Source organism: Sturnira hondurensis, unplaced genomic scaffold, assembly GCF_014824575.4.
Source record: "Sturnira hondurensis isolate 20B ecotype Veracruz unplaced genomic scaffold, ASM1482457v3 Scaffold0004998, whole genome shotgun sequence".
Taxonomy (NCBI): Eukaryota; Metazoa; Chordata; class Mammalia; order Chiroptera; family Phyllostomidae; genus Sturnira; species Sturnira hondurensis.
The window spans coordinates 1,509,612-1,534,337 of NW_028077629.1; the positions used below are offsets into that span (position 1 = coordinate 1,509,612).

The 24,726-nt window shown below is 39.8% G+C and overlaps 1 protein-coding gene across 1 annotated transcript in view; it reads left to right on the forward strand.

The window, feature by feature from the left end:
• Positions 1-24,726, forward strand: part of UNC5C (unc-5 netrin receptor C) — a 215,534-nt gene that overhangs the window by 127,172 nt on the left and 63,636 nt on the right. The window contains exon 6 of the mRNA XM_037046158.1: positions 21,756-21,936. Coding sequence (XP_036902053.1) covers positions 21,756-21,936 — 181 coding nt within the window. The remainder of the gene's footprint in view (positions 1-21,755; positions 21,937-24,726) is intronic.

Consider the following 24,726-nt stretch of genomic DNA (forward strand, 5'->3'; position numbering starts at 1 on the left):
CATTTACTATTATTTTGTATTAGTTTCAGGTGTATGACCTTGTGTTTAGACAATCATGTACTTTACAAAAAGGTGTCGTTGATATTTCAAGTAACTACCTGACACCATGCACAGTTATTACAAAATAATTCACTATATTCCCTATGCTGTAGTTTACATCCTCATGATGTAACTATTTTATAGCTATCCATTTATACTTCTTAATTCCTTTGCCTTTTTCACCCAGCCCTCCAAACCCCCCTCCTGTCTGAAAACCATCAGTTACGTCTCTTTAGCTATTAATCTGTTTCTATTTCATTTATTTATTTTGTTCATTAGATTCCACATGAATGAAATCATATGGTACTTGTCTTTCTCTGGCCAATGTATTTCCCTTAGCGTAATACCCTTTAGGTCCACCCATGCTATTGCAAATGGTAAGATTTCATTTCCTCTTACAGCCAAGTAATATTTTATTATGTACATCAACCACAGCTTTGTTATCCCCTTGTTAAGACACTTTTTACTTTTTATGTGTTTGCCCACAACTTTTGTGGGTAAAAAACATTCATTTTCATCCTATGAGGAAGATTTTCTTGGTCAAATGAAGGCACCTACAAGGAATGGTAAGGAACCTGTTTCTAGTGTGAGAAACCAGAAGAAAATAATTCAAAGATTTTGAACTCTGGAGCAATTGGAGCTAAATCCTACGTGGTAAAAGTCTACAGAGGCTTTTATTAGCTATAGTTATCTTTGAGAATCGTCAATGCCTTTCTATTCAAAGCGTGATGCATAGATTTTATTAACATGACCAGAGCCTCTTAGAAGAAAGGCAGAATCTCAAGCCCCCCACTCTCAGGCCATTTGGTGAGAACCTGCATTTTAGTGAGGTCATCAGAACCAGTCTGCAGTACCAGCTCTCAAACTAGAATGCAGATTGGGGTCACCTGGGAATCATTAGAAACTACTAATGCTTACATCCCACCCTAAAAGTACCAATTTACTAATTATGATGAGCCACCTGACCATCAGGATTTTTTTAATAGCTCCCTAGGGGATTCTAAAATGCCACAAAATTTGAGAACCACTGGTCTGCAGGGCAAGATTAAAACAAACAAATATAGGACAAGCTTCAAACTTGTCACTTTTAAAGCAGTCAGTAAAAGTTGGCAGACTCCCAACTTCTAGCTAATTCTTCTTCTAGAAGCCTGGCTTATCTGAGTGTGCATTTGATAATTGCTGCATAATTGCCTTTCCCATTTGTTTGATTAATGTACCTGCATACAACAATTCTAGGCTGAATGTCCGTTCTCGTATGTATACACACACTTGGCAATCCTGCTATGTCATTTTCAACCTCAATGTTCTAACTTTAGGGCCCCGTTTGGGTTCAACAGTAACCTTCCTGATAAATGTGGATTCTTCTAGCGGATGGTTACTGGACTCACTTTTCATGTTGGGTGACATGTGGCAGTTTTTCTCTGTTAATTAGAACAAATGTGCCAATTATGTTAATGTTTCTCCTGATACCAATCAGAGAATAATTAGACACAATGCATCTGTCTTTCACAGGGGAGTAGAATAGGAAAGAAAACTGCAAGGTGCTTCTTCTTTGTTATTGACATGTATGATTAGACAATTCCTTGACCAATCGCACAGTTTAAAAGTTTGTGTATCAGAAGGGGAAAGGCTGTCAATAGGTACTTGAGGGGCCTGAGTACCTCCTATTGTTCACAGTTTCCTGACCAATGTTCACCTGTCTCTAAAGGACTTCTGCAAAGAATGTAAGTGATCTTTCCTTCCATGAAAGAAAATAAATTACACTGTCCTATCAGTAAAGTGCAGGTAATGTTACTAACTCTGAACTACGGGAAGAAATGAGTTCTTAAGTAGAATTATTTAAGACTCTCAAAAAGAATTCAGCTTTATGATATAAAAGAGCACTTTGAAAGAAATCACGAAATTCTGCCTTTAGGATTCTTTTGCAAGTGTTGTACACACATGTCAATCGCCATCGGATTTATAGTGTCTTTCAATTTCTGCTTACCTGCTTCTTTGATTTTAACTTTGGGGCTTTTTCATGAAAGGAAAATTGATATTGATGCTATTGTTGTATTGGTACTTTGGTCCACAATTGGCAGGGTTTTAGAGAAATGGAGATGCAGCCAAATTATTTCATGATACAGTAACACTGCAACCCTTGTGTTGACTCAGGCAGCATGGGGAAGAGATGTGAAGCCAACACATTGGCCTTCCTGAATTCAGTGAAAGCGTATCTTTGGATAAGATACACTTTCACATAAGTACTTTTGGATAAAGCTTTTTTCTTAGTGTAGAATTTGAGGTATATATACTGTAGCCTCAAGTAGGGCTCACATTCCTGAGTTTATGATATTTGACCGTGTATTTTGTCATCTAAGAGTAAAACATCATCATTGTTCGTATCACATCTATATTATTGCAGTTTCAAATATATCATTACTATTGTTCTTTTAGAAACAATTGGCAAAAAATAAGACTGGAAGTTCAGATTATAAATTTGTTTTTCTTACTGTGACACTAATGCACTTAAACAAAACAAAGGAGCAACTTGGAGCAGATATTTAATATATTTGACTGTTATATAGTGCCAGGCATTCCTAGACAGCCCTAATATGAGTCACTCTGGGGTGTGTTTCTTTCACCCAGAGGTTGGAAGGATGAGGCAACAAGAACAAGGAGGTGGTTGTTGATTTCTTATTAATACATCACTCTACCCAAAATATTTGTATTTTATTTTTAATGGCAAAACATGGACATAGTTATTTTTTAAGCAGCTGTAGTAGTAAAACATGAAAAAATACTGGAAATAAATAATGTTTGAAAAATAATGGTCTTGCGTAAATGGGTCTCCTGCTTTTATATTGGAAGTTTTAGAATCTGTCTTAGGTAGTCCAGCTTCCTTGATATTTAATTAGAAAGAGAAGAGAGGAGTAAATAAAGGTAAGAAAATGAGTACAGCAAGTCAAGATTAAATTGAGGATTATAATTATACATCATGTTTAATTATGAGTTGTAAATGGCAAATCCATTGGAAATGTTAATCCACTTTTCTCTGTCTTTGCTGATGATAAATAAATCAAATGCTAAGTCTAAACTGAAGAATAAAATTTTTAGGGAAGAGATAATATAGAATTTTTGAAGCATCAGGGTTGTTGAATACTGGAGAGGCCTCTCAGAAAAGGTTATGGAAGCCTCAGCTATTGAAGAATTATCTCTGTGTTCTGCTACAAAACTTCTCTTCCCCTGACAGCACTTATATTCCAATAGTTCTGAATTTTATAAAATATGTCACAATAAAACTATAAACCCATGCATCCAGGAGCCATACAGAGTTGATCCTTAAATCACCCCGCACACAGGAAGGAACAGCAGCAGCTTCTCTGGGAACACACAACACGGCGCCAGTGTGCTGGGTCCTAAAACGTAATCAAATTGGGAATCACTTGTCCTCATGTTAAAACCGTATTAGTGTTCTGAGAACTGCGCGGACTGACGGTGCCAATGGAAGTGAAAGGCTTAACTGTTGGGGGGATCTCTAAACGTCTCCTCTTCCTACTCTGAGAACTGGGAACCGCTCCTCATACTGGGAGCCTAGCAATATGACCGCCCTTGTGACAAACACACTCAGAGGAACAGAGGCTGTAAGGAAGAGAAAGTGTCTTCACCAGGAGAGTTTATGAATGATGACTCGTAAACCAACATGGGTAGTCCTGTGCAGTGGTAACATGAAAGTCAGATTTCTCCACGGTTTGTTTTTCCTGGTTGGTATTATGAATGTGAAGATATGTACCTCTCAGTAGAGACACCAAGGAACATTAAATCCTCAACGTTTAAAATACATTGTTGTAGGGTCACCTTGGTCTTAAAGAAAAGGCAATTAAATTTGATGCATTGACTTCTTCCTGATTCCTGGTGCTCTCCCTTCCTCTCACATCTCATTGTCCTCCTTCAATCCCCAGGGGAGGAAGGTCTGTCCCTCTGTGCAGGGGAGGATTGTGGTCCCGGGAGTTTAGAGCCTAAACAACTCCACGAAGTCTGCGTGGGTGGGGCAGACACAGCGCCCAGTCTCACCGCCTCCCATGCCCGTGTTTTCTCCTGTGACCACAAACAGTTTTATCAACTGTACGTTTTTGAAATTTAGTTTATACAATGAATTATCTGATCAGTTTTCATGAACTAATCAGATAATATCCAGACAAAGAGGCCTTTTGGGAAAAGTCATTTATTTAAAATGTTAACATCATCTCATCAATTTTCTAAAAGTAAGCATGCTAACTTGTATTTCATGCTGCTATTAACCATACTTCATGAAATATGAAAATTCAGAATTTTAGAATGTAAAAGAGAAATTAAACTCACATAACCCTTTAAAAGAATATGTCAATAATTTTTAAATATATTTTATCTGGTGATGTCCAAGAAGTTTTTCAAATATTATTCTAAAATAAAATTAATTGGTACATTTTATATGTTCGCAGTTCCCATATATTTGGTTTATCACAATATTGCTCTTAGTTCTGTGACAACAGCACTTTCTTAGTACTTAGAAGTCATTTTTCAGTTTCTAGATATCAAAATATTATGATCATGTGAAACCTCACAAGTCATAATTATTAAAACATTTTGTCTAATTTCTAGCACCTGCAGTAGTTCTTGGTACACAATAGTTATTTAATAGATAATGAATGAACCAACTTTGAGTGGCTCCTACTGACTTATTTTCCTGTACAATCACATCTTTGTTTCTTTTCTTTGCATGTGCTATGTACGTATCTCATTTAAGGGAATGCTTCTTTACAAAATCTTGTTGCTTATGGTAGTAGTTCTTTTTTTCTGAATGGATAAACTTCATTCATTCATGCATCTATTCATACATTCATTAATTCATTATTTCAGCACACTTAAGACACAAAAGCTTTATTTCTCCTCAAACAACAACGTTTACAATTGCTCTTCCCTCTACTTGCAACACTCTGGCTCAGTATGATTGGCATTTTCTAGGTATTCATGTCCTAGTGCATAGTCTCTTCTTCAGAGAGGCTTTACCTGTCATCAAAGGCAAAAGTCAGCAAACTGTAACCTGTAGCCCAAATACAGCCCATCACTTATTTTTGTAAATAAAGTTTTATTGGAACACAACAATGTTCATTTATTTGCATATTGTCTATGGTTGCTGTTTAAGATGACTACAAGGCCCACAAATCATAAAATATTCATGATGTGGCCCTTTGCAGAAAATGCTTTTGACTTCAGATCTGAAGCACTATATAATGCTGATTTAACTTTTTTCCTAGCCCTTAAGACCATTGAAATTATCTAATATGTTTATTCATTTATATACTGTCTTCTCTATTGAGAATTATTTGGTTTACTGATGCATTCCAGGTACCAGGAAGGGGAAGGCAACATAGTAGATGCTCAAAAAATATTCATTGGATAAACAATCAATACATTTTGAACATCTCTGCTGGGATTCTGTGCTAAATACTCTGAACTTAAAATTGAAGAATTATTCAGAGTTATTCAAAATGTACCACATTGAATAAGTCATATACATACCTGTAATCATGCTCTCAAGAACTTTCAGGGAAGGAGTCCACAAACTTTACACAAATATTACAGTAAAATATGATAAATAGTTTGAAAAGAGACTAGAGCTGCATATAAAAGGAAAACGCTGATTCTGCTGAGCAGAGACGCAAGGGCTACAGAAAGACAGTGTCTCCTAAGGTGAATATTGAAGAATAAGTGGAGTTCTTTCAGTGGAAGAGGAGGAGAAAGGCATTCTGGGTATGGTGCACAAATATGTAGATATATGTGTGGCCATGTAAATGACAGTCATACACTGAGCACAATTCAAGAAGTTCAATATGTCTAAAGCAGTGATCTTCAACCAGTGCTCTGCAAGAATTTTTAAAACATGCAATGCCTGACTGTCTAGTGAGGGGCACTGACCTCTTTTCTCCTCGATTGTCAAGTAAAAAACAATAGCAGCCAACACAACATTAGCTTTCTGGTATGAATGAATCAAAATTATACCTATTTTTTGTCAGATAGGCAAAAAATATATATTTCTGATGTTCCACGGAATTTTAATAATTAGTTTATATAGGCCATGAGATGAAAAAGGTTGAAAATCTCTGTTGTGGATAGAGAATATAATTAAGTTTCAAGGTTAAGCAATAAAATTGGGGATGGCTTATAAAAGGTTTTATATGACACATTATGAAGTTTGGATTTTAACTGAGAAATATTGATGCAATGGAGAATAGTTTTGTTGAAGTTGTTGTTTTTAAGACTTATTTTTAGTGAGAACTATTGGAATTAAAATAGCATCACCGAGGCCAGAGCAGTGCTAGGGAAGAGAGGCCAGGTTGGAGAACCATTTTAGGCCCCATTCATCACTTAACAGAATGATTTTGAAGAGAGGTGTGAGGGCTACTGTCAGCCTTGGGTCTAGGACTGGGAGGAGAATCTAACTTCATTAATTAGGAAGAAGACCAGGAAGACCAATTTTTAGAGAGGACTGATGTGAGGCCACATTGAGAACAGTTCAACACTCATTATGTTTTTTCACGTTTGTTGAGCATTCAGATGGCGTTATCTAGAAAGTCATGGAAAATATGAATGGGTCTTATCAAAAGTCACAACCAAAGCTGAGAATTTTTGAGTGCGCCGTGAGAGTGACCGAGCCTACCTAGCCGATGCATGTGTGCCAGTGGCTTGGAACCCTGGCTGCACAGCAGCATCACCGAGAGGATTTAAAACATTAAAAACATCGGTGTCCCAGTACCATATGATTTCATATGTGGGATCTAATGAATGAACTGAACTAACAAGCAAAAGAGAGCCGACTCATTGATGGAGAGCAGGCTGACAGCTGTGAGGAGTGAGGGTTAAGTGCAGGAGGTGTGCAGGGACGGAGTAAAAAAGAAAAAGAGAGAAAAAGCTCATGGACATGGACAGCAGTGTGGTGCTGGCTGGGGGAGAGGGGTGGGGGAAGGTGGAGGAGGGTATAAGGAGGACAAATGGTGATGGACACTTGACTTCAGGTGTTGAACACACAATACATTGTATACATCAGGTATCGTAGAATCATGCATCTGAAACCTGTATAAATGTGTTAAGCAGTGTTGCCCCAATAAATTCAATAAAAAGGGGGAAAATAAAAGTATAAACCCCAATGTCCAAGCCCTTTGTCAGCCAGATTAAATCAGATCCTCTGCAGGTGGGACCCAAAGCATTGGCGGGTCTTAAAAGCTCCCTGGTGATTCCAATGCACAAAGTTGAGACCCACTGCTATAAAACTAAAAGGGGGAAAATGAAAGAGATCCCTTAAAAGAACTATATGAAAACAATGGATGAAATAAAGGGACTGTGAACGAGGTTTGAGAAAGCCCAGGTAAGCAGGTTGCAATAAAACATCAGAGGAAGAGAAAATGCCCAAGGACTGAACCATTAGGTTGGCCACTAGCCATCTCTGAAAGTGAAATTGGTACAGATTGGTGAGAGTGAATTCAGACAGCAGTACAGTGAAGAAGGAATGGCAGGTGAGTAGATGGAGACTATGCATAGTCTGCTCTTTCATGCAGCTTAGCCACTAAGGGAAAGAGAATGTGAAAACATAGCTGATGGGTGGGCATGGCAAAGGGTAATTTTATTGACGGTTGGTTTTTAGGGTGGAGGAGACACGTGCATGTTTGTGGGTGACCTGACAATCAGAAGAAAGAAAGAGTTGTCAGAAGAGCTTTTGTATCTTTTGGTTTATTTTGGTCTGTTAGAAAAAAATAAGACATGTTCATCTGCTGATATTAAGGAAGATCATAAAAATATTGAGAAATTTATTGATGACCTAGAGCTTCAAAGAGCCTAAGAGGTTGAAGAAGTGACTAGTGAGTGCAGTTTCTGAGATCAAGATTCTGAGTGGACAGCGACCAGAGGGGAAAGGGGAGGGAATTTCAGGGGAAATGGGGGAGGGATTTAGAGGAACAAATATAAAGGATACATGGACAACAACTGAGAAGGGTGGAAATGGGAGGGAGGGGGGAGCTCGGGGGGTGGGATAGGATGGGAGTAATAGAAAACTGTACTTAAAAAGTAATTAAATTAAAGTTTCAGACTTCTTTATTTAAAATAAATAAATAAATAAATAAAAATAAAAGTAAGACCTAAAAAAAAAAAAAGATTCTGAGTGGAGTAAGGAATAATCTTGGGCGTGATGCATGCACCCTCAAGTTTGTGTCTTCTGGGTAAATCTTCTCTTTTTCCTCTGCTAGCACTTTTCAGCTAGTGTAGGGTGACTTTATTGTTGTTTGTCTTTCCTTGATTGGGTGTTGAACATGGTTTCACAATGTAGAGATTACTCTTTATATGTTACATCGCTCAGCACCCTTGCCAGGAAGCATGCTGCCTCAAAAAATGTCAAACCGCACAGTGTGTTCAGTTAGATTTAACATGAGTGAGTCATAGCATCTAGGTTTTCTCAAATAGTATATGTCTTTAGGATAGAACTTGATGCAATGCTGTTAGGTTAAAAGATGTGCCCATTAAAAACATTTTAAAATATCTTTCATTTTTCATTCGACATCATTCTTTCCTGTTTATTAAACTTTAACTTTAATCTATAAGAGCCATTTAAACTAGTAAAGACCCTAACTTAATGTTGTGAAATAAAAATTATTCATTCTTGAAAAATAATCATATAATACCAGCTTCAATTTATATAGCAGTCATAAAAATTCTTCATAGATATTATGTCTTTCATATCTCACAAGAACCTTATGAGAAAGTTAGGATAGACATTAGTATTTTTATTCTAATGATAGAAAAATAAAGTTTAATAATGTTACATGACTTCCCTAAAATCATAGAACCAATGAGTGGGATAGCTGAGTATCACTTCTAGGCATTATATTTAAGACTCAAGTGCCTTCATCAAGATTTCATTGGCCTTAACATGAAAGTGAAGCAATACACATAACTGCAGGAGCACCCAGGGGAAACACATGGAGGGTTCCATTCACTGGTCTCCAACTTCTCCTCTTGTCCCTTAATTTTGTCTTCTTAATTCTCAGACTCCTTCATTCTCCCCTGGTGGGGTTCGCTTCTGAAAGACAGACTTACCATGCTCCCATACTTTTGTGCAATGGTCTTCAAATTTTTGCTAGCATACCCGTAAAAGGCTTCCATATACATATATTTTATTATATATAAATATATAATACATAACATGTAACATAATGTCTGGATGTATTATAAGTATTTGGTATTTTTGCAAACATTCTAATGATTTCTTACCCCATATCATCCACTGACAAAATAGGAGAACAAATTTTTTAATAGTATTAGTATTTACAGTGTTTTTTTCTATATTTGCTTGTATTTCTACATTATTTCCTCTATAGATTTTTATCCTAATATATTTGTGCATAAAAATTGTATTGATTATCATTTCATGCTTTGCCGTAATAAAAACATGCAAATAAATACTATTTTTCATGACCATAGAGATTTAAGCATTCAATTTCTTTTGGATTAAATTGTCAGTACATTCATTATGATTAGTACAATATTTGTCTAAAGAACCACATGTACTGCAAGTTTTGAAAAATAGTTAGTTAGCATAAATACTGAATTTTCATTGTGTATTGACCTTCTAATAGGTGAGAGGAGTCGCACTCTCCACTAGTTAGCTCATGTAGCATGTCTGAGTGTTGCTTACGAATGACATGTAAGTTACGTAAGCCACGCAAGGATAGAATCTGTTTTATTTCTATCAGTCATTTATAATAGATACAAATATGGATGAGGTTCTTTTCATCCATAAATAAGTAAACAGGAATACATGGAGTTACTCAACTTTTTGCAGTACATTGGTTCTTTAGACAAATCTTGTACTAATCATAATGAATGTACTGCCCAAAATTCATTATGCCAAAAATCACATAATGCGCTAGCGTCAAAATGTGTGCTTAGTGACCCATCAGCTGGGATATTCAGTTTTCCTTTAGTTTCGATGAAAGCAAAGAATTGTAAACCACCTGATTTGCAAAAGGACTTGTTACCTCGTCACTACAGTCTCTTGCTCTGTCAACTACCACACACGCCCAATCATTCACGTGTTTGGCACCTGGAGGTTTTATTCCCTTCTGCAATACACCATGGTAAGGTTGGGGTTCAAGAAATCCTTTATTTTGAAAAGTAGGGATCAAGTTCTTGGGGCAATTCATTTTAGGATGAAATGCACATGGAAGTTAAAGATATATATATATATCAGTATATTTATAATATATACTGATACCCTTAAAAATATTTTTGTGTATGTACCACATAGAAAATTTCACATACTCCTGAGCACTTGAATCCCATTTTGAAATCCTAATGCATTCAAACTCCTCTCTCTCTAAACTGAAAAGCATTTCCCTTAGTCATTTATACGCCATATTTTATAATACATTATGTGGTTTAAGATATTATTTCTCCAGATAATTTGCGTGGGAAGAGAACTTTTAATGGTCAAATTAAAAACTCCTCCTCCTTCAAGACATTTCCAGTCACTGCCAGCCATGTGGCAGTCATCTTGGAGAGTGAGGAGGCCTCTGCTTGCAGTGTGCACCCAGTTCTACAGCCAGTTCGGAAAGTACACCTGCATTGGTTCCATAAGAGTCAGCAGGGTAGTGGTGACAGCAGAGGATGGGTCCGGTGTCTCATTCCTGTGGATGGCATCACCTTCCTGGGGAACACCAGCCAGAGACTAGTGCAAGCTCCTGTCTGGAGCGACTAAGGTATGCATTGATGCTGCTGGTTCTTCCAGCCACCATCACAGGACATAAAGCCTATCCAGTCCACACTCAAGCCTGTGGCTCTATAGGTGCCTGCTCCCAGTTCTTGGCTCAGTAGACAAAGGAGAGCCCAGAGCTCAGGCAGGGCTGACTTCAGATCAGTGCTCCTTCCCGAGCTCTTTAAGGTGGCGCTAGCCCATCTCTATGAGCATGGCCTTCTCATTTGAAAAATGGGGATCTAAATACCCCTCTCACAGTGCTGTTGTGGGGTAGAGAAATCACATACATAAAGTACCTAGCTAGGTGTCTGAAACACTCCACACTAGCTCACTGTGTTCCTCCTTTTTCACTCTTCACCGATGCACTCCATCTGGCTCAGTCTCTTCTCCATCCTTCCAATTACAGCCCAGGGAAAATCTGCTTTCAAACTCTATTAAACCAGGTCAGGATTCACGTTGGGGCCACATGGCGCCCTCTTCCCTTCCATGTCACATCCGCTGCTCTCCCACCACAGAGATGGTAACTGTTCCATAACCACAGGGGGTGCCCCCTAATTCCTCCCTTATTCCCCATTAGACAAGTCCCTCTGCCCCAGAACCCTTTCTGTGAGGGGAGAAAAAGAAGAAGAAGAAGATAGCTCAGGGCACTTACCATCCCTGAACTTGCAGGCAAGGGGGGGGGGGCAGAGAACTGAGGTGGCTAGAAGGGAATTCCATTTCTTGGGGATATGGATAAGAGCGTTAAGGCTAATGATGTGTGTGCCATTGTACGGGGTGGGGTGGAGTAGAAACTGATGTCATTAAAAAGAGAAGTGATGAGGACTAACTGGAAATAGCAGGAGAAAAACTGGAGAATTTAGAGGTAAAATAAAAATCATAAAAATGTGGATGATCTCAGTCTAGGTAAAAGTAACAGTAATATATAAATTGCCCATCAATTGCCCATTTTTATTATCTTTACCAAGTAAAATAATTAAAATTTTCTCAGATTAATGTTAGAAAATTTATTTGATTAAACATCTTTTCTACCTATGCCTTTAAAAGTAATGTATACTGATGATTGGTTTATAACCTAAAAGAATTAGAAAATAATATTTATACACACTGATTAAAATATCATGTTCTAAAGCACATGTTAATTACATCTCTGGAAACATGGGTTCATAGAGTTTAAATGTAAATATGTATTTAAGTTTAGCATACAATCTAGACTGGTCAATTTAATATTTAATCATTTGTATATTCCTTGTAGAATTTTAAAAAGTTGTAACCTGCCCTGGCCTGCATGGCTCAGTGGATTGAGTGCCAGCCTGTGAACCAAAGGGTCACCAGTTTGATTCCCTGTCAGGGCACATGCCTGGGTTGCTGGCCAAGTCCCCAGTAGGGGGCACATGAGAGGCAACCAAACACTGATGTTTCTCTCCCACTCTTTCTCCCTTCTCCCCTCTCACTCTAAAAATAAATAAATAAATAAATATATAATCTTTTTTAAAAGGTTGTAATCTAATGGTGAGTTGACTTTGTCCTAGTGGAATTATCAGTGAAGGCTAAAGAAATTCACACATTAAGGTATTTTTTTGTCTTTAGATTAACACCATTTCTCTGGTATTATTTAGAGTAGTTTGGGTTTTGTCCCATCTTCTTAGTATAGCCTTACTCACCCAACAATAATAACGACTGGAGAATACTTAGTGTATGCCAGGTATTAGGTAATCTGTGCAGTAACTCACTTAATCCTTAAAAACCTAATGGAATAGGTTTGAGAATTAGCCTTATTTTATAAGTGAGTACCCTGAGGCACATGGGAGGTGAGAAGCTTACCCAGACGAGGAACAGAAATGGTAGAGATCAGCTTTGAACCCAAGCAATCTGGCCAAAGAGAACCCTTTTAACTGGTCCTGTAGCAACTGCTTCCTAAAGTAAGATTCTCAATTGCATGCAACGGGATTAATCAAGCCCAACATAACAAAATAATAATCAAACAGGACATCGTAAACTCTCCTTGTAACTATTTTTATTACCTGGTAATCAAATCACATGTCTTTATAAACATTTGAGTCAACTACTTCAAACGTGCCCCAAATTGTTGGAAAGACCGCTGTGACTGAGCCGCAAGGACGGAAATAGCACTTCGCCTCGCTGCAAATCTGGCAGTGAGTTACAGTTTATGAGCAAAGCCTTTTATTGTTTTCTGAACTTCAACCCATTTTTCTCTCTTCTGAATGTTTTATGCCTCGCTAAAAATAACTTTTAACTCAGAAAGACTTTTCCTATGTGTAAATCAAATGGTTTTCCTACATGTAAATCAGATGAGAGGGATGGAAGGAAGCAAAGTGCCAGGGTGAGATCAACTAGAAGCAGTGAAATGACCAGAGTATGAATAGACGTCCGAGGCCGGACCAAAGTGCTGACCCCTGATTAACCAAGATCGGCTTACAAAGAAGAAGCATTGCAATAGTGCAATTATTTACTTACTATTCAATACGATAAAATTCTGCTGTAATGAAAAATACTGTACTGTCTTGGGATTTTACTTAGGGTTTATGTAAAGAGACTTCCTGAGAAATTCCTTCAAATGGAAGAGTGTCACTTTTCCTGGTGGTGTTGGGTTCTGGAGACACTGCATTAAAAAGATGTATTTTCTACTAAAAGGTTATATTTATAAGGCTTTTCTATGGATTCCTTTTACTGATTCAGAAAATTTCTTGTGTGATAAACACAGTTAGCTTCACACATTGTTTTCCCTTTCAATTAACACTTTATCATTTTTGTCTGATGGGAAATGAATGGGAATGAATTCGTTTTATCAACATCCATGTTCAGTTACTAAGCACTAAGTTATTTAGTGCTAAGAAAGAGATACTCTAAGAGAAGCACATCACTGAGGTTTTGTTGTTGTATTGTTTTAGTATTTCATAAGAGAACAATATCACTCTGTTTATGGAAACAATGGGGATTTTGAGCACTTTAGCTATTGTTGAAATCCTGCTGTGCTACTTGAATTCCTTGTTAGAGCAGCCAAATCTGAACTCCTTGTTACCCTTTTTGCCCTCAAATCTTTTTCACCTCCTTTATCCCCGATCCCCACACAGGTGCCCAAACGGTAACCTGGAGGTGGGGCCTCTTCAGAGCACTCTCCTTTCCACATACAACCCACGCATCTGCCTTATCCCTTGTCCCTTCAAATCATTTTCTGAATCCACTATTTTCTCCCCAGCCCCCTTGCTACTTCCTGAATTCTCTCTTCATGGTTTTATTAGTACTATGACAAAAACTTGTAACTGGTCCCAAGCTTCCCTTGTGCATTTTTTAACCCACATCCCCCCTAAAACAGTAATTTTTGAGTCCCTGTCATTGTGCTTCTCCGCTCTAAACCCTTCACCGGATTGCAGCAACTGCAGGTAAAGGCCGGACGTTAGAAGGGCGTTGGTGCCCCAGATGATTCCCTGAAAGCAGCTTTATCCTGGCTCCGCTCCCCCAACGGTGCAGTTAATACCCAGCTGTGCAGGGCCCGGGCTCCCCAAGAGGCTTCAGGCTTGTGCCATTCCCTCTTCCTCATATGTCCTCATTCTCCACTTTCCTCCCTTGCTTTCTCAGTAAGCTGAATTTCACCCTTCAGAAAGTAGTTCAGACATTTCCTCCTGAAGGGTCATCTCCCCACATTACTTAAACCTCCAGTTACCTTCATACTGCCCACGTTTGTGGCTTCTCTATTACACTCTACTTACTTGCTTATAGGTTTGTCTTCTAGCCAGAGTCCTACAAGCAATACTTACCTCACTTGTCTCTTTGTCCCCTGACACTTGACATGATGCCCGGCAGACTGTAAGTAATCCACGTTTGTGGAATGTAGCTGAAATGACAAGGTGCCTAACTCTTTTTTGAAAAATGAAAATTCTTGGGAAACTCTGTTGTAGGCTCAGGTTGACTGTGATCTCCTAGACCAAAGGCCTGCAGGCTGAATCGGCCCCCCACCTCACTTTATTGCCCCAGCACCTGGTTTCTACCCAGCAGCAACACCAAGCTCTCACCTAACTGTTAAGGAGTAGTTACATTTACACGGTCCTAAAATTACATCTGGCCCTCTGAAGGCAACCTCGAGGCTGATGTTGTCCCAGTGAAAATGAGTTTGACACCCCTGTCCTAGACTCTGTGTTTACTAGATGAACACCTATAATAATTACTCAAACACTTTTTTTAAAAAATTTCTAGCAAACATATAGGTATAATGTGGGCTGGAGAGGTATGCCACTTTCAAAGATGTCTTTGAAAGCTTTCAAAGCTGGCCACAGGACACTTCGGCCTCATAAATGGCAGAGAAATCTTGAGCATTTCCCAACAAAATTCTAGGGGTCCTCCTTGGTCTCATGATTTCTCCCATGAGTCCATGTGTTGTCCAGACCGCCTCTGTAAGGTTTTTCCCTTAGTCAGTGAAGATTTGTGTTCTTAATCTGAAACAGAGCTTAGTGAGAAGGGGTGCTTAAGATGGCCCTTATTAAATACATGTAATATTAATTTTGACAGTTAAAGCACCAATTTTATAGAGGTCTGAAAATGTGTGTGTGTGTGAACAGACTTGATCCCACTGTATCTAGTTGTTCATAGGCTCAGCAATACTAAGTAAGCACCTCCCACATTCCAGGTCCAGGCTCCAGGAATAGACCAATGATCAAAAACAGACCAAAGTCCATGGAGCTTACGTTCTGGCGGAGGAAACAATAACGAAAAGCATAAGTAAAATATAGACTATACAAGATGCTAAGTGCTATGGAGAAAATAAAGGAAAAGATGGGGAGAAACTGGGGACATAGACATAGGGGAAGGTTGCAGTTTTAAAGATTGGTCAGGACGTGACTCGCTGAAAAGATGATGTCTGAGTAAAGACCTGAGGAAGAGAAGAAAGCAAACGACGCAGATAACTGGAGAGCGATTACTCCAGGAAGGCACACCAGCAGACTCAAGCCCACCAAGGCAGAAGTGCCGCCCCCAACCCCCGCCCGAGATGCGCAAGGACCACCAAAGACGCCAGCGTGCTAAAGAGAACAGAGACAGGGAAGGAGTGTGGCATGCGCCATATAGCAACGTTTAGGTCAACCATGCACCCCATTTATGACAGAAGGTTATTATGGAGTCAGAAAATTCCTATCGTTTCATGACACCACGGCCATCACAGTGTTGTGGTGCAATGTATTACCTACGGGCGTGTGGCAGTGCAGCCTGTCATGTAAAAACACGGCAAACACAGTGATGTACAGCACATAGTGCTTGGTAATGGTTATAAACAACTGTTACTGGTTATATATTTACTATGCTATATAGTTTTATCATTATTTTAGAGCATACTCTTTCTACTTACAAAAAGTATTTGCCATAAAACAGTATGCCACGTCATACCAGCAGCAGCCTCATACATCTCGTGTTTACTGCATCTATTGATTGAATCCTTTTCTCTTGTGCTTGATTTAATATCGTGTTGTTTGTGTAGTAACTTGGCATACTGTCTTGTAACCTAGGGGTAGTTTATACCATTTAGCCTACATGTGTAGTAGGCCATTTCATCTAGATTTGTGTAAGTGAACTCTGTAATATATGCACAACAACGAAACTGCCTAACATACATTTCTCAGAATGCATCCCGGTCATTAAGGTGCATGACTATAAAGAGGTGATCTCAGAGAGGGCAGGAGTCCTGGTGATGCAGGGCCTTTGGGTCCATCTAAGGACTTTAGCTTCGACACTGAGCAAGACAGGGAGCCACTAGAGGGTGGGAGATGAGGTGTAGCATGACGTAACTTAGGGTTAAGAATCACTCTACTCTGTTGAGAATACACTACTGAAGGCCAAGGGGAAAAGCAGAAGGTAAGACAGGAAGTTGTTGTAATCCTCCAGGAGAGAAATGATGGTGATTTGAACCAGAAAAAGAATGGCAGTGAGGGTATGAGGAGTTGTTGGATTCCAGTATGCTTCTCTGGCCCTAAAGGGACAAACTGGAAGGGAAGAGAGGAGTCCTGGCCAAGTGTGAGGTTTTGTCTAAGTAACCGGAAGGGTGGAACTGGCACTAACTAACATCAGTAAGACCGTGGGAGGAGCAGGTTTGGAAGGGCAATTCAAAAGGTTGTTATTAGACAACCGAGTGGAGCTGCAAGAAGGCAGTTGAATATATGAGTCTGGAGTTCAGGGGCGGGGTCTGGACTGGAGATAAATTTAGGAGCCATTTGCTTGAGACTGGATGAGTTCATCAAGGAAGTAAATATGGATGGAAAAAAGGAAAAGTCCAAGGAGAGACCCCACACAGGGAATAGACCTCAGCCCAGAGAAACCTTGGGGGAGGGGGTCAAGAAGGACAACAGCCAAAAGAGTACCATGTCCAGAAAAAGCAAGACAGCAGGAAGGAGGGACCGAGTGGGTCAGAAACTGCTACTGAGAAAAGGAGGCAGAGTACCCCGACTCAACAGCACATCTAACAGTGAACTTAATTGCTGACTTTGAAAGGAGCAGCTCTAGTGAAATGGTGGAGGTGGAGGCAGATTAGCGTAGATTCTGTAGCAATCAAGAAGAAAGGAATTGGAGAAAGTGAATATAAACAACCATTCTAAGGCATTTTGTGAGGTGAGCAGAGAAATGGGGGGGTAATAGAGGCAGAAATGAGTGGGAGAGATTCTGTTTTAAGTTGGGAAGATAACTGCATGTCTGCATGTTAATGGAAATGATTCAGTGGAGAGGGGAAATGAATGATTTAAGAGAGAGAGAACTGAGTAAGAGGAAGGCGATGAGATGCAGAGTACAGATAAAGGTGACAGATAGGAGCACAGACAGCTGAGCCAGCAACAAAAGAGTGTACAGAATAGAGGTGGGTAGGTGGGTGGTGGGAGCTTGGAAGGTAGGAGTGTCAGTGTTCTCAGCAGTGGAGAAACTTGATCATCAGCTGAAAATGAGGATGGAGGGGGAGGTAGTGTTTAAGGTGAAATGAGAAAGTGTGAAAAAGCTTTCTGGGAGTGTGGGACAGGGAACAGACAATGGACATACAGTATGATTTTTTGGCAGAAGTAAGGGCCCACTTGAGTTCCACTATCAAATATAAGATGAGCCCACGTCCATTTTTCACTGCAAGGACAAAAAGGTGGGATAGCAGAATGGTGAGCAGGGGAGCACATTGAAGTGAGGAAGGGATGAGAGAGCCAAGGGTGTAATGCAAGGGATTCCAGACACTGGAACTTGTGCTCGGTAAAAAGGAAGGAAACATGAGGGGGTGAGAGACAAAGGTGCTGGTGCAGGTTTGTTAACATAGGGGTTCTAGAGAGAGCATAAGCAAGAAAGACAAAAATGGTGAAAAAAGAGGATGATTAAAACTGAGTTTTAAGAGGGGTTGCAATTAGTGGTAAAGACAAGAGCTAGGCCAGTACTGCTCAAACTTTAAGGTGCATGCAAATCCCCTGGTGCTATTATGATATACATGTTGATTCAGTAAGTCTAGTGTGGGAGAGAGCCCGAGATTCTGCATTTCTATCAAGTCTCAGGTAACATAGATACTATTGTTTCAAGGATGTTTTTTGAAAGGCAACAATCTCGTTTGTTATTTCTTGGTCCTAGCAGTAAACTACAGCCCCAAGGGGAGTTTAAAAATACTGATGCTCAACCAGTCTTGACCAGTGAGTGACTCAGAGTTTCTCTGGGTTGGATTTAGAGTTGATATATTATAAATGTTCTCCGAGTCCTTCTGCAGGATTGAAGCCTGGATTGAAAACCTCTGTCCTAGACCATGTGCCTGGCGTGTAAGTGACTTAAAGTCAAGATCACTGTGGGAGGAAGGGGTATGGAACTGTGCCAAGATGTTGAAATGGCATCTTTTGTTATTAAAATCATCAGAAATTATAACAGAAGTGCTGGATAAAATGGCTGTGAATCCAGAGATCTGTAGATGACTTAAAATATATATAGGAATCAGGTCACATAATCTGATGGCATGAGATTTGAAGCAAAGGTGTTTGCACAAAAAGGTGTGGAATAGACAATGCAGAACCAGGAGGAAACTGCCTGGGACTCCAGGCACAGTGGTATGTGGGGTTTGGGGAACAAACCCCATCTCAGAGGAATCCAGAATAAACATTAACTTCATGAGGAGCTAGATTTTTAGTTAGAGAAGAGTGAAGAAAACAGTCTTTAAAAAAATGGAAATTTTGGAGGATTGCACTAGTGTGTTCCAAGGCCAGATGGAAAGGTTCTGAGAATTTCAGAGGGTGGTGATAGAGAAGGGGAGAGCAAAACGGAGACTCTAGGATGGGAAGGAGTGACAATGACCCGTCTCATGGAGGGAGGAGATGGTCTCAGAGCAGGGTGAGGGGGCATGCCTGGGAGGATCGGGGCAGGGAGAGCAGAGAGGAAGGGTCTCACCAGAAACTGGAGAAGTCCTGGGCTCCTCTCTTCATTTCTAGAGATATGTTCTAGATACTTTCTTCAAACTTCAAAGCCTCATACAAATGAATCTAATGCAGAAAGCAGATCAAAGATGAGCTTTTCTGGTTCAAGTTAGAGTTCATGGAGGAGGGAGAGTCCCTACAGAGCTCTGAGGCCTCCCCAGAACTTCTGGGACTCCTTGGGGGTCCTCGGAGCTCAGGCCATAATGACTGCTCCAAGGCTGATGAGAAACACCCAAGGGACATGCAGCCATGTATGAAGAGTAAAGACCATATACTCAATAATCATGTTAAGTCTTTTTGAATCTTTTGTCAACTGTGTTCCAATTGGTCTCTTTCCTCCTTGCAATAACCTCCTCAAATAAACAAGCGGTTTTCAGGAACCCCTGGGACTTTTGATGTCATTTCTGATCAGGAGAACACTACTGTTGTTAACTGCTATCACATGCATAGAAGAAACCGTAGTTTTGAGCAGTTGCGGCTTAGGGCAGGCTCCCCAGAAACAAACCATGAGGCCAAGGTTTGACTACACGTGGTGTTTAAGAGTGCACTCCCCAGGAAAGGCTGGAGTGGGCAGAGCAAGCAGGAGAGAAAAGGGATGCCCAGGAAGAACGTGAATTCAGGGGACATCTCCAGGCGGTATTTTCAACCTAATCCCCGCAGGGGTAGTCTGGAGAGTAACAACTCAGATTTCAATGGGGATTGGCCAGTTTCCTAAAGCTTCTCTCTGCCCCCTGTGCAACAATGTGGAGGGGAAGTTGCGGGGTAAACTAGGAACCTCTAGGCACTTCCAGGCCGATTCCGGGAACCTGATGCCTGCCCTTCAGAAAACAGTGTTGGGTATAAGGTTCCTGAAAGAAAAGCACAGAGAGCACAGACACACACTCAAGTAGAAGGGATCCAAGGCCAGCTCAAGGGAACCCAACAGTGCCTTCTCGAGTGGAAAACTTTCTGCAGAATGGTGTAGATACCCTAGGTAAAGATTAGATTAAAATGATTAATGTCACCTTTCAATTACTGTAGCTTTCCGACAATAGGAGTTTGTTACCTTCCCCCTTGCACTGCCAGCAGGATCATATTGCCACCCGCATAGGGCCATGCTTGGAGAAAATCCAGGTCAAGCAAGTACGAGTATCTGATCAAATACATTCAAGTGTGGCCCTGACTGAATGTGCAGTCTGTATTCGAAAGCAAAATGCATGTTTTAAAACTCCGCCGCTTTGCATGGATTCCATTCTCCTTCTCACTTCCATTAGTGTAAATGCCAAGCATGGTTTCCTGTTTCGAAATTTACATGATTACAAAGAGTTGCTTTTATCTACTTTCTCATACTTTTTTTTTTTCAGGATTGTGGTTGGTTTTTGTTGTTCCCTTTAAATCGTGGCCTCGCTTCTACAGATTAGAAGGGCATTATTTTAGAGTCGCTGCATTAGATTTCATTTAGAGCTGTGCAGTACCAAGCCCACTGACAGATTTAGAGATTAATTTCCAGACCTCTTGTGGTGCGAGAGAAGCTTCTTAAGATTTTGAAAATGGCAACACTATCGGCTCCCTACTGCTAAAGGTTACCTGTATTCGCATCCACACTAAACACATAAGGAAGGTTTAAATGTGGTAAATATCAATGTCGTTTTGTTTATGGAAAAAACCTGTGTATAAGAGGGGAAAAATAAGAAGCAATTTACAGGACAAGAAATAGTTTGTTCTTTATAGGAAAGCTTGTACAGATATATCTCCCTCCTTTCATTCTGTTGGGATAACATTGCTGTTGCTAAATTGATAGTAATTGCACTGGAAAAAATGTAGCTTAATAATTTTGAGCACTCATTTCTGAGTTCGGGTTCCCCAGAAGCAAACCATAAACCAGAGATCTAATGCTAGCGATACACAAAAGGAGAGATTTGGGTATGACTACATGCTGTGTGGATTATATTGAGAGTTCGTAGAAGATCTTTTTTCCTCAACTATTTTGGCTTAGATACATCTCCAAATATGTGTTTACAACATTTTAGAATAAGTGCATTTTCCGGGAAATTTAACCCATATGTTTCAGCAAGTCTACACATAAATCATCGACATGTTGTTTTATTTGTAAAGGGCGTAAGATGCCTCTCGAGTTTTTAAAACATTTCTTATACTCTTTTCTGAATGGCTACAGGTAGGATGCCAAAAGTAAACAATTGAAACGGCAAAACGTTTGAGTTGAGTCTGAAATGCTCAGCCTATTATTTTTTATTGGGCTCTGAACCTGGCAGCAGCACATTCCCTGTTCCTGCCTGCAGGGCAGAGTGAAAACAATTTGAACATTGGATTACTCAGTGGGTTCATTGACATTTGAGAATGCCACAGTACCGACAGAATCAACATGTTTGGCAGGTGAGTGATAGGTACCTCACATGACCTCAGCAAGTTACTTCCTCCCCGTTTGCAGAAGTTCACAGCACGGAGCAGTGTTATACATATCGCAAAACACAATCAGGACAGGCAGGTGTCAGGGCATACATACCGGGGAATTACCTATTTGTCTTGTGCATCTTCAGGTGGAATGGTTGAAAAATGAAGACATAATCGATCCTGTAGAAGATCGGAATTTTTACATTACCATCGATCACAACCTCATCATCAAGCAGGCCCGCCTCTCAGATACCGCAAATTATACTTGTGTCGCCAAAAATATTGTTGCCAAGAGGAAAAGCACAACGGCAACTGTCATCGTGTATGGTGAGTGAGCTTCCGGGGTCTCAATCGGGTTCACGTCAAAGTGCAGATCTCATTTTAATTTTAAAACTTCAAGTGCAAGGCTCCTTGCAGTGGGTTACTGCCCTCTTCCAGCTTCTCATGTGGAGAGTGAGGTTTAATTCCCTCCCAGATGCCCATAGAAATACTAGACTTGGAAATGCCTAGCTCTTTGTCAGTCAGTTTATAGGAAAGTGAAGAATCTACTTAAGTGCAACTGCGTTCCTAAGCCCTCCCCTCTCCCTACCCCAGAACACCGAGATCTAGAGTGAATTTGGAGAAAAGATCCTTAAAGCAGCTTGTTGCTACTTCTGTGAACCTTAGTTCAGTTCAGTGATTGCAAAGCCTCAGATGAACTGGACCTGACATGTTTGTTCCCCACACACATCACAGCAACTTTAACCTCCTGGAACTTGCTTCACACCCTCCATCTGGGCATTCAGAGTACAGAAAGCGCTGCCTTCACCCTGTGGCTCTCCTCCTAACCATGCAGAAGGTTCAACATCATGACATCTTCTAGAATCTTCCCTGCCACTCTCTGGCCCTTCCTAATCTGTCTCATTTCTAAGCCTATCATTTTTGCTGAAATAGGAAACCATTCCCCACCCAGTTTTGCTGTGACGTATGATTTATGCTTTATCTCCCTGTCTGGTTTAGAACTCAGTGGTTTTCTAATCATTTTATGAGTAGTTCCTTCTCTCCAGCTACATAATCTTTAAGCTCATTTATGCACTGAGTCAACTCTGTAAATGTATGCATTTCTCATGATTTTGACACACAGTAGGTCTTCATGTTCTTGATGAGTCATCGTCTCAGAGGAAACTGAACAACCCCCTGAAGGACTTTGAGATTATGCCACCTCCTGAATGACATGACTGCCATTTAGAACATAAGGAAGCTTTTCAAGGCTGCTTCAGTGTTCAGTGACATTCCAGGGGCCTTAGCACGTGGATGACTCTGAAGGAGTGACAGCCACCAGCAAATGTCTGGCTCAGGGCACTTGTAGAAGACAATACCATTTGGACGGATGTGCCCTCGTGCTGTAGAGAGTTCTGAGAATGGAAAACGCTGTGTTGTTCCAAAGGCTGAATCATAGTGATGCTTTAAACTACCATTTTCATCACAGGACAAATGCATACTATTTTCTTTAATTCCTTTAACTCTGAGGTTTAATTTTCCAGTCATGCTAATCACTATGTTGAATTGTAAGCAATTGCTTTCTTAAGTCACAATGAAATGTTTCTTACTCTTGGTCTTTTTCTAAACTAAATGACTTAACAGCATTGGAAATGCCAAAGAGAAATGGGGCACATCCCAGCACATGCTGGTAATAAATAACTAATGGAGGCAGGCTCTGCAGGGATATGTCACGTGGATTCTTTCATACACATGCAAATCTCTTCTCCTATGGAGGGCATACTTCCAATATCCAATAAATACAACCAACGATCATAAGTAATCAATAATTACAAGCCAAAGACTGTCTTTAGGAAGGATCAAGTGTAAATAACAAGATTTTGAGGTCAAAACAGCATTGGACTAGGGGTCTGGGTTCTTGTGGACCAATTCTGACTTTCTGTTGGTCACTTAACCAGGATGCTTGGAGCCCTTGCCACCTTCTGCATAAAATAAGGGAATAAGCCTAGGATCTCCAAAAACTTTTCTTTTCTCTAAAATTTTGTGATTATTTATTTCTCATGAATATTCTAGCAGAGCAGCACGTGTATACATAACCCTAAATAATCAGCTTGCCAATACAGTAGTAAGAAATTTTGTAGGGATAATTCTACAACATTTGGAGCTTTGTCATGTTGGGCAGGTTAAGATGCTTTTTGAAACATGAAGAGTCTGTTTATCAACCAACTATTTGTCCATTTTAGTGCCTCACATACATAAATTGTCCAAGTCTTACAGGTTGGGCTCTCAAGAAGTCCACAGAAAACACATACATCTAACAAGGATTTTAATTTTAGAAGCAGTATTTAGACTTATTTTTGCTAGTATCATTTTTAGATTGAAAATATGTGTCCATTACAGAAAATCTGGGAAGTACAGAATGGCCAATGAAAAAAAATACCTATTAATCTCATCATCTTGTCATCCAAAGATAGCCTTAAAAAAGAGTGATATATATGTATAGTACTGATGTTTTCTATGCATAGATAAGATTTTAAAATGAGAGAAATAAATACCTTTTGACTCAAAACATGATATTGAAATATCCACTTATTACTAAATAGACTTCTACAATATCACTCTTAATGACTGCCCAGGAGGCAGTCACATGAACATACATGGTTCATTTACCATTTCCCTATTGTTGAACATTAGAGTTGTTTTTAATTATCTTTACATAAAAAATAACTCTGTTGTGAAAAAATACTGTTGTCTGAGTTTGTATATATTTGAAGGTAACACATGCATGATTATTCCCAAATGCGCAGGTTTCCGGAAAGTAGATGCAAGGCATGTGACGGGCACATAGAAGATTTGGATCACTTGCATGGCTAACACTTTTCTTTACTCTCAGGAGGCGTGTGTGTATAGTAGTTGTGTCATGTCCCTCCGACCAGCAAATAAGTCTTGTTAGAAGCTGTTCAATTACAACAAAAGTCACAGACTCACATTTTTAAAGTACTAAAATAGGTCAGAGTAATTTCTAAGGTGAGATCTCAGAGGTAAATAAAGACCACAGGATTAGAGTGTAGGTTTTATAATCTCATCTGTGGTGACATCTCCAGCAAACACCATAATTAGCCTTTATACACAAATAGG